Raw genomic sequence first — 10477 nt, 5'->3', positions numbered from 1 at the left:
TGGGGAGCATTGTTATACGAAAATACTCCGTCCAAACAGCCCCATAAAGGCACAAATCTGCTGACGAGGGAGGAAGGAGGTCAGGGAGAGGGAGGTCGTGAGACGTGCCAGGGAGAATCACGGACATCTGTGTCCTCTCCTAGTGGCCGCGGTAATTCTCAGGGAGCGAACCCACAGGTCAGCAGAAGCATGCTGCCTCTGGTCGCTCAGTCCCCGGAGGCTCTGGGCACGAGCGCATCTCATGCTTGCCCCTGCCCCATGCTGTCTGTCCGCTCACTGACATTAGACCCACTTTCCAGTTCTAGACCTATGACGACGTGCAGTGGCGGAAGCCTTTGGGTCAATAAGTCAGTCAACAAACGATTGAGCACCCCACTTTTGAGGGGTTGGTGTTGATGGGCAGGAAGGGGAGTGTGGCTGTGCGGTGGGCGGGCGGTCTTATCTGAGTTTCACCGGGGGATTGTTCTAAAGAGTGAATGCTGACAGACATGCATGCGTTCTCCCGAAGCCACGGACAGGGGTACTCAGAACAGCACCGCGGTGGCCAAAAACTGGGGCCCCGAACAGTCTGTGGCAGGATGGAGTCCTCCTTGGGAGTGGAACCGAACGGTGATCATTTCCTAATCTAGGAGGGGGTCGCAGGGGTCTGTTCCTGCGACAGAGTGCATGAAGCTTGGTACCCTTCGGATCGGTACACCTGTCCGTGTGCATACGTGCCTCCCATGTAGGCCTAAATTTTAAAGGGACCGAGGTGTTAGGTGTTGAGGTTTCCCCAGGGCTTCCCGCGCAGAAGGGGGCTTCTGCCCCCCGGGCCAGCCAGGTGGGCAGGGAGGAGGACGAGGGGCTCAGAGGCTCAGAGGCTGGCAGCAGGCACAAGGACGCGGCCCCGCCCCACGCCAGGTGCAGCGGCAGCCTCCGCCTCCGCGTCCCGCGTTGCTGGGCAACCGGTCTCCCTGGCGACGAGAGACGCTGAGCCCGGGCCTGGTGCGTGCTGCTGGCGCCCCGAGCCCCAGCCCCCATGGCGCAGAAACCTCTCAGCACCGCTGCGGCCGAGCGCATGAACCTCGTGGCCCAGGACGAGATCTGGTAAATGCCCAGGTGGGCTGGGCCGTTCCCACCTCAAGGGCACATACCTGGCGGCCTCAGGTTCCCCTCCGAGTCCTGGAGGTGGTCGACCTCTGGGCGCGGAGGACAGTGCACTGGAGGTGGTCGGGGCGATGTTAGGGACCTGAGCGCGACCAGAAAGCCTTTCTCCCTCTTCTCTCAGGCGCACAGCTAAAGATGAAAGATAACTACATCTGGCTTTACAACCATCTGCAAAGCTTTGCTTGTTGAGAGCCGACTAAAATGTTATTTTTAAGATTTACCGAATTTTTTTTATAAAAAGGAAAACAAAAATCTTAATATTTGTTCAATTTGAATGAGAGATAAATAAGCCTTTTACATTCTCTTGATTCTCCTGCTTTTTAATCTGGTAAGAAATTTTAACTTAAAAAATCCTTTTTCTAAAAGGCTTATATTGAGCAGACATTTGTAATGGATGTTTTTATTTGACATTCTATTGAATTGCTAAATATACCATTTCTTTGAAGTTTTAACCAATATGGGAGGTTACTAATTTGGATGTAAGTAAAGTTTAGTAGCAGTAAAGCAGAGCTGCATACTTCTTAAACTTGAGTTCTCTTATTTGCCATCTATCTGATTTTTGCCATTTCCTCGTAAAACCTGTGTTAACCTCTTCATATTTTTCTTTAAACCGGCTTTGTTTCACTCAAATTTATTTTTATAGGAAACTTTGTGCCACACTTGTCGACGGAAAGCCAGTATCATTTGGCATAAAATATACAACTATTAATCTTTTCAATCTTTGTCTTTATCCAAGTACCTCCTACTTGGATATGTACAAAATCACCATAGCAGGTATGTTCTGTCAGTGTAAAATGCCCCTTCCTCCCTTCTCCACCAGATGAACTCCTATGCCTCCTTCAAGACCCAAATAAGATGGCCTGTCCCCTGTGAAGAGAGCTGGTTCAACCTTTAGACTATTTTTCGGTCCAATGTCCAAAGTGGCTATTGAGTCCTTAAAATGTGACTGGTCCAAATTGGAATGAACTGCAAATGTGAAATACACACCAGATTTCAAAGATTTCACACCCCCAAAAAGTAATAGTAAAAATGAACTTCATCTACTTACCTTCCCCTTTTTTTTTTTTTTTTTTCGAAGTGTGGCTGCTGGAAAGTTGTTAATTATGTACACGGCTGGTGTCTGCGCTCACATTACATCTCCATTAGACTAGACTCTGGTGTAGACGCTCAGTGCCCAAGGCAAAAAGCTCATTGAGGGACCTCCAAAACTTTGAGACACTGGGAGATGGGGGTGGGGGGCAGATACTGATTTCCAAAATGGGAAAAGAAACTTGACAATCAACGAGTGAATGTGAAATTAGACGTTTGCAAAATGCAACACACCAGCTCTCAACTAGCAGGTCATTATATAAAAATAATATTGAATGTGGAGCAAAAGCAGGGCCAGGATTAGGGTGGGGCAAGTGGGGCCCCCTAGTGGGCAATATTTAAGGAGGGCTCATTCTCAAGGTCATGCAAGTGCCCGCTCTGCACTTGCAGGACCCTGGGAGGGTGCACCTCCTTAAATTTTGCACCCCAGAAACCTCACTCACCCTGCCTCACTCACTTCACCAAAATGAGGAGTCTTGTCCGTAGATGGTCCCTCAGGCAGACCCAGCCTCCAGTCCTATCTTCTCCCCAGTGTGCCACCCAACCAGGACCTTCTTTTGACACCTGTCTCCCTCAAGGGGCTCTTGCTCCCTCTGGCACCCAACTCCCTTCCTGGTGCAGAGTCACCATTCAACCAATGGGCATTAAAAATATGTAAAATGTTCCCCAGGGGACTGTAGGGTTTGCTACTTTGACCTTTTTCAAATACCATCCAGCACTTGGGAACTTTGTTTTTCAGGAAATACCGCCTGAAGTCTGAAACTGAAGCACGACAAAACTGGGCCCAGAAGTGGGGATTTTTAACAACCCCTCTCAAGGAGGTAAATATAAATTTGATAAGCCCAGAGGTTATTGAATTGATTATTTCAAGGAATAAATGGTAAGGAGGCATAGACTTCCCAAGAATAAAGTTAGTGTTGCATACGAAGACCACTAACTGAAACCTACAGGCTCCGTCCTTTCCCTAATTTATTGAGCACCTACTACATGCCAGGCGTCCTCCAGGTACTTCATCAGAACCAGCTCATTTAATCTGCACAATGACCCTGGCACAGAGGAGGGGGCTGTTTTATGCTCATTTTGTAGATTGGGAAATTGAGCTCAGAGAGTTGCAAAGTCATATAACTAACAAAGGGAGACACCAAAAGGAGAAGCTGGTCTGTCTGATTCCAGGGCCACTTGGCCTTGGGCTGCCCCATCTGTAAGAGAGATGAGAGTCCTCAGCTGCCTCCCTGGGCAATGGGGAAGTCCAGATGGGATGAGAAGTAGAAACCAGGTGGATGTATGAGGGATCTGGGAAGATGTTCTTGGTATTTTCCTAAGCCAGCTGGGTAACAAGAGCAGGAAAAAGACCAGGTGAAATGAATAGGGAGCTGTAGGGATGTCCACAAAGATGTCCAGCCCCATGCAGGGGGAGCCCCCATCAGCCCAGCCGAGGGCCAGGGGGAGCCCCCATCAGCCCAGCCCAGGGCTGAGCTTGCAGAGAGGATAACTCTATATTCCCATTGTTCAAAAAGTCCAGAAATCCCCATGTTTAAATGAAATCTGAGTCTAGAACAGTGGCTCATTTGTACAAAACACCATGCAGATAACAAATGCCCATATGGGCTTCAGTGGGACGGCGGCCACCAGACTACAACCTTTCAAACCACCTCCAGGACATGACACCCAGAAGGCACATTTCCTTGGAGGGATGCAGAACCACATAAGACTTGCATAATTCAAAACGTTCACGATTCAAGGCAGCATAACCCCATTGGTAATTCAACCCCATCCCCCCATCTTTGAAATTATGCCATTCTTAATGAGGTTTTTTTAATACTTACAGAGTTCTACAACTTGAAATGTTATGCATAAAATGAGTCCTTATTAATATAAAATGCATAAAAAGAGTCTATATTAATATTCCTTATACGTAATTAAATTGGGATTTCAAAGAGTTCGAAATTGCTTTAAAAATTAAAAGGGGGGGGTGGGAGCTCTCCTCTAATATTTTAAAGATTGGCCCTAAAACCTTGCTGGCAATTATTTATTTGAGTCCGTAACCTGTGAAATTTTCTCCAGTTATGACTCAGGAGTGTAAATTAGCAGGTAGCCAGAGGTGGTAGAGGACACAGCGGTGGGCGGCTGTATCGTGAGCCTGAGCGAACCCACCAGCCGGTCCCGCTCGGCCCCTTTCTTCCTGTGGGGTTGCACCAAGCTACTGAACGTTTCTCAGCGTGGCTAGGTGCCCCGCAGAGTGCCGCGTTCTAGGGGTGATGCCGAGAAGGCCCCCACTAACCTCAGTCTGACGCGGCCCGTCTCTGGGGTTATGTTGCAGCTGCTCGAGGGTGAAGAGGAGTCCCCCACCCCAGAGCCCAAAATCGAGCTTCCGGAGCGGTTCCGCATCCGGCCCGTGACCCCGGTGGAGAAATACATCAAGGTTCGCAAAGTCATTTTGAATCCTTGTTTTCCTAAGTAAGAAAGAAGGGTGTTCGCTCCAGGGGCACAAAGCCAACCGCCGAAGGGGAGAACAGAGTGGCAGCCGGCAGGGGGGAGGCCAGTTTCCACAGCCTTTCCGAGCCCTTCGGCGGGGAGCCCATCTGGTTACCGGTCTCAACACAGGCAGAAGTCACGGCGTTCGGCTCTGCAGAAGCGGAAGGAAGCCAGGAGAACGACGGGGTCGGGCCCGTCGTTCAGCAGATCTTAACAGGGGCTGGGCTCTGGGCTCAGACTGTTCGGACCCAAATCCTGCTTGGTGGCTCACCTTCCGTGTGGTCTTGCACGTGACTCAATGGCTCCATGTCCCCTTTTCCCATGTACAGTGGGGGTTCACGAAAGCACCTACCTCAGCAAGCGGTGTCAGGGCTCTGTGGGATAGTGCGTGTGAAGGATCTGGAACCATCTCTGGAACTTTTAGAAGTGACAGGGACGGCTGTCAGCAGGCGCCAGGGACTCGGTGGGGTAAACAGTGGCAAACAAGAAGACGAGACTCCAGCCGCAAGTCTGGGTTGGGGGCGGGGAGGTGGGAGGAGAGGCCACCATGATACAGGAAATTCAACGAAATTGGGATTTTCTTTTAAGATCTCACTTATTTATTTTAGAGAGAGAGCATGTGCACGTGCACAAGAGAGAGAGCATGAGTGGGGGCGTCAGAGGGAGAGGGAGAAGCAGACTCCTTGCTGAGCAGGGGGCCAGACATGGGGCTCAATCCCAGGACCCCAGGATCAGGATCCTGAACTGAAGGCAGATGCTTCACCGACTGAGCCACCCAGGACCCCCCCCAACAACAATATTGTCATTTGCTATGTTAGATGCCATGGAGGTGAGAGACAGGTGAAGTTTTGGAGGGCAGCAGGGGAAGGGCTGGTGCCCACGGAGCTGAGGACTGAAGGATGATAAGGATCCAGCCCTGGAAAGGCTTTCCAGCCAAAGAGAAGAGCACGTACAAAGACCCTGAGGCAGAACAAAGCTTGGTATATTTCAGGGGCAGCAAGGGATGCCATGAGGCTGGAGCTCAGTGAGCCGGGGGTGGGTCAGAGTGGGAAGGGAAGGGAGGCAGATGGAGACACGGGCAGGGCCAAATCCCACTGGACCTTGGGGCCTGAGGAAGGAGTTGAGCCTAGTCTGCAATGGGAAATCAGTGCTGCGACATGGTGAGGACTGCCCTTCTGAAAGATCCCTGTGATTGCCGAGTGAGTGACCGGCAATCGTGTAGGGGGAAGACTTGATGGTCTTCCCACCTCTGACCAGTCAGCCATGGACATGGGTCAGATGCCTCTAGAAACTGCTGAGCTGGGTACATCCCCGGGCCTCCCTTCATGGGTCCATGATTTTGGTCCTGGATTCTGCCCTCTGACAGGCTACAGACAAAGCAGTTCTGTGTCCTGATGGGAAGAAGGGATGAAAACTCACACCAAAGGTGGCCGGGGTTGGGAGGAGGTAGGCTCTATGAATTTTCTTTTCTTAATGCATTCGGGGTCTGACAGAGCGGCTGGCACACGTGAGTGCTCTGTGGAGAGTGCTTAGTGCTGAGTGCTCAGTGGAGAGTGCTCGGTGGTGAGTGCTTGGTGGAGAGTGCTCGGTGGAGAGTCCTCGGTGGAGAGTGCTCAATGGTAAGTGCTTGGTGGTGAGTGCTCGGTGGAGAGTGCTCAGTGGGAGTTCTTGGTGGTGAGTGCTCAGTGGAGAGTGCTCGGTGGAGAGTGCTCGGTGGAGAGTGCTCAATGGTGAGTGCTCGGTGGTGAGTGCTCAGTGGAGAGTGCTCGGTGGAGAGTTTTCGGTGGTGAGTGCTCGGTGGAGAGTGCTCGGTGGAGAGTGCTCAATGGTGAGTGCTCCATGGAGAGCGCTCTGTGGAGAGTGCTCGGTGGTGAGTGCTTGGTGGAGAGTGCTCAGCAGGTGCACGTCTGATGGCCGAATGAACGACTATGCTCCACTGAGATAAGCTGAGAATGTTTCCCCCTCGACTATCCAGCAGTACAGATTCGCTGATATTTTAGAAATACAGCAAAATAATAAATTAAAATAATATATGCCCTGACTGTGGTTAGCATCTTAGGGAGCTCCTTCTGGATGTCTCACAGTGCCTCTATCTAATGCCCACAAAAAATGCTGGCTCTCATTACCGGGTCGTGGTTGCTCACTGTACTAAGTACTTTACGTGGTCATCTTATTTTCACCGAGACCCTAGAAGTAGACGTAATCACCACCAATCCCCGTTTGTCCCAGGAAAACTGAAGCAGAGGGCCTCAGGGACAAGGACCTCGGTCCAGGTACTGAATGTCCTTCCTTGCTGAAGAAATGGTCCCCTTCTTCCCCCTCCCATCCCTTCTTTGGGTGGCTAGAGCCTTTAAAATTGATCTGTTTTAACAGGTGTCCTCTACCCCAAAAGGCATGTTCTGAAAAGCTCCCCCGCCCCGGACTCTCGGTTTCCCACGCCCCCTTCCAGAGACCGGATAGGCACAGGCCAGCGTGTTGTGTGGCTCTTTTGCCTTCTTTCCCTTGCTGCACAATTATACCATATTTTGTGTATTTTCTGCACCTTTTTTCTCTTAGCAGTTTCTGTTCAACACCTCCCGTCTCAGAACACACTGACCTGCCCCGCGTGTTAAACTCAGATACGAGGCTGTCTTAGCACCTGTGCTGGGAGTTCCATTTCAGGTCGAAGGATGTTTGCATTTTCATTTTTGGTAGATAATTGCTCTAGTCGCCCTTCACTGACAACAAACCAGCCTGGTCTCCCACAAGGCCCTGGTCAACAGCATGTTTTCATCTCTCTGCTAACCCGGTGCATGAAACGGGCATCCCAGGGCGGTTTTCCCCCGCATCTCCCTTACCGGCTCAAGGCAGACTCGGAAGCGAGTCTGTGTCCCAAGGTCCCGTCTGGACAGGCGGGGAAGCGCCGGCCCCTCCCGCATTTGTGGGTGACCTTCCCTGAATGTGGCCTCTTGGGAGATTAATTTTAGCGGTTCATCGAGAACATATGTTTGGGGGCTTTGTGTGCCAGTGGCCAGGACGCCCCCTCCCCCGCCGCTGCCTCATGCACGGACCCCTTGTGCTGAGGTTGCGCTCATCATCCCAAGCATCCGAAACCGCTCCGTCTCGGTTCTCCTGTTCGAACAAATATTCCCCCGGTGTCTTCATTCAGATTGCCCTGTGAGAGCAGAATCGAGAACATCGTTTCGAACAGAAGGGGAGAAACAGCCTGAACATTTGCCCTCATTTTCCAAGTATTTCAAGTCTGTCCAAGGAATTGACAAATGCAACTGTGTTTCTTTCATCTCAGGCAGAACCTCGTTCCCCTTTGGTTTTTAATTAAATTCCGATGCTTTTCATTCCGTGGTCCCTACAGTTTGGGGCGCACGCGGATGTGCGCGTCCGCGTACCCTGAAGCCTTCCGAGCCAAACTGGCCGAGTCCGAAGCATCAGGATCCCATCAGACGATCTTGCTCTGGGTGTTAGAGAGGGCGGTGTGAACTGTAGTGTTCGATATTTCTACACCTCACTTTTTTCCCCCTTTCTACTCTTCTGTCAAATGAAAATTATGTCACTGGAGGTCGTGAATGGACGTGTTAAGCGTGACCAGATAAAGAAACACATTCGGCATTCGTGACTTTTGCGGGGAGAAGGGAGTCTCGGGATCCAGCTGATGGGAGTGTGCTTGCCTCGGGCGCCCCTTCCTTCGGGATATTTTCTTTCCTGTCTTTTCCCCATCAGGCCCCCCACGCCGATCCTGAGGCCTCGTGGACAACCCACATGTCACTGTGGCCCCGGGTGGCTAAACCCCCCGCCTTTCCATTCCAGGTCCTTCCATCCCCCCCAGTCCCGAAGACGACCCAGGGCTTCATCGGCTGGAGATCCGGGGTGCCGGGCCTGAACAAGTGTCTAGAGCATGATTATGAGATCAGAAGCTGCAAGGGGGCATATGCCAGAGAGCTAGGCTGGCCGAAACAAGGCATCCACTGAGTCCAGACGGACGGCGGGCCCTGGGCAAGAGCAGGTCGACCACCAAGCACCCAGTGTCCGCACCCAGGAAGAGGGGCGCCCCCCTGGGGTCCCTCTGCAGGTGGAGTTCCCCTCCTCACTTGCTCAGCGGATGTTGCAAAGAACAGGAAATAACCCTTCAACCCTCCCTTCCAGAACATTCTCGTCACGCACTCATTCTTGACTTATATAACGAATAAGGCAAAATGAATGCTCTGATTTTTTTTTTTATATACTCTGGGAATTCTAAGTATGGTTCTTCAAAAGAACAACGTGATTTAATTTTAAAAACAAAATTTTGTCTAGGTCTATTACGGCTTTTGATCCTATACCTCTCACCACCTGTTTGTAACAAGATTGTTGATGGGGTCTCCGCACCCAGATGGTCCTGGACCTGCTTTTCAGGAGGAACAGAGCGTTCGGTTGACGCCTCGATCCTCCTTTCCCAGGATATTTGCAGTCAGCCAACAACTTTAAAGGCAGAAATGAGCCCAAGATTTGCCACTGAGTGTAGATTTCCTGGAAAGGTTGGGTCTCCCAGGCTCCTTTAAAACCTACCCACGCCCCCTTACCTGTCCTGGCCACATTGTCACAGCACAGATGGCCACCAAGCTGGCCAGCCCGGCCCTCTTCCTTCCACCGTAGACATTTAACATTAACCTGACTTTGATCCAGGTGCTACAAATGAGGGACGGACATGGGGGTGGAAACGGAGGCATCCATTGGTGAGAGGCCGGGAGGAAAAGCCCGCATGGCTACAGGCCCCTCCCCCCAGACCCCCAGGAGCAAGAAAGGAGAGCATTTGGTAGAAGCTTCTGGAAGCTGGTTTGTGTAGGTTTCTGAGTAGCAGAGCTCGATGCCTTCTTCAGAGCTGGAGTGGGCACAGGGTGGGTTCCTCCCTCTGTACTTGACTGGGCCCAGGGGCACTTCTGTGGGGTGCAGTCCGCCCACGAAACCCATCCACCCAAACTTCTCCTGTTGACCTTCCTATCCCAGTGTGGACAGACGTGCTTTACCAATCCAAGAATCCCTCATCTAGAACCTTCCCCCGACCTCGAGCACTGGCCTCTCTAGCAGGCTTCTAGATGGATTCCGTGACATTGAGGGCACCAGATAGCAGGGGGACAGAAGTCCTGCTGAATCTGGGCTATCCCCTGCTAGAGGGGCTCAGAGCCTCTAAGTCCTAGAAGCCCCCGGCCGAAGAGCCTCTCGTGTTCAGAGACGTTGTTCTCTGTAAATCTCCGGAACGTGATTGCAGTGAGCAGCCTTCTTGCTCCACGGTGCTGGCTGTAGACCCCTTCCGAACCAGCTACTCGGGTACTAAGAACAGAGCCACCACAGCAAGACTTACCCCCAGCCACCTAGTTGGCTCTCTGTACCCCCACAGCCCTCCCCCAACCCAGGTTTCCCCCTGGAAAATCCAGAAGGCAAGAGAAGCAGCCCCTTCCGGAAGCCTTGTTATCCCCTCGGAGAGGGGTGCCCACACCAAGCCCCTGCCATGGGGGCCCCCACAGCCCCCCAGAAGTCCCACAGTCACCATGACTCACATCCTGCCTGCCACCCCAGACCACACATTTGAAGGAGAAATGTCAGAGCCCTTTAAGTGTTGAGAAAAAAAGAGAAGCAACGTGTTACAGGTGCAGCTGTGCCCCCCTACGTCCCCTTAAAAAGATGTCAAAATCCTAACCTCTTGAACCTGTGAATGTGACCCGTAATAGAAAACAGCGTCGTTGCAGATGTACTTAGCTGAATGGAGAGTGGTCATCCTGGAGGAGGGTAGGCC

At 51.7% G+C, this 10477-nt stretch overlaps 1 protein-coding gene across 1 annotated transcript; it reads left to right on the top strand.

Annotated features, from left to right (window-relative positions):
* The first annotated feature begins 974 nt into the window (after positions 1-974).
* On the top strand, positions 975-9001 carry LOC111141322 (chromosome unknown C20orf85 homolog). The gene is made up of 4 exons (XM_022493781.1): positions 975-1086; positions 2975-3056; positions 4556-4657; positions 8515-9001. The coding sequence occupies exons 1-4, from the start codon at positions 1019-1021 to the stop codon at positions 8674-8676; spliced, it is 414 nt and encodes a 137-aa protein (XP_022349489.1). The 5' UTR covers positions 975-1018; the 3' UTR covers positions 8677-9001.
* The last annotated feature ends 1476 nt before the right edge of the window (positions 9002-10477 follow it).

The sequence above is a fragment of the Enhydra lutris genome, unplaced genomic scaffold (assembly GCF_002288905.1).
Source record: "Enhydra lutris kenyoni isolate GAN:26980312 unplaced genomic scaffold, ASM228890v2 scaffoldscaffold6, whole genome shotgun sequence".
NCBI classification, from domain to species: Eukaryota; Metazoa; Chordata; class Mammalia; order Carnivora; family Mustelidae; genus Enhydra; species Enhydra lutris.
This window is presented reverse-complemented; position numbering and strand designations above follow the sequence as displayed.

Coding starts and splice junctions, on each gene's coding strand:
- LOC111141322 (XM_022493781.1), top strand. CDS start 1,019: ATGGCGCAGAAACCTCTCAGCACCGCTGCGGCCGAGCGCATGAACCTC. Junction 3,057..4,555: donor TAACAACCCCTCTCAAGGAG/GTAAATATAAAT, acceptor GTTATGTTGCAG/CTGCTCGAGGGTGAAGAGGA. Junction 4,658..8,514: donor CGGTGGAGAAATACATCAAG/GTTCGCAAAGTC, acceptor TTTCCATTCCAG/GTCCTTCCATCCCCCCCAGT.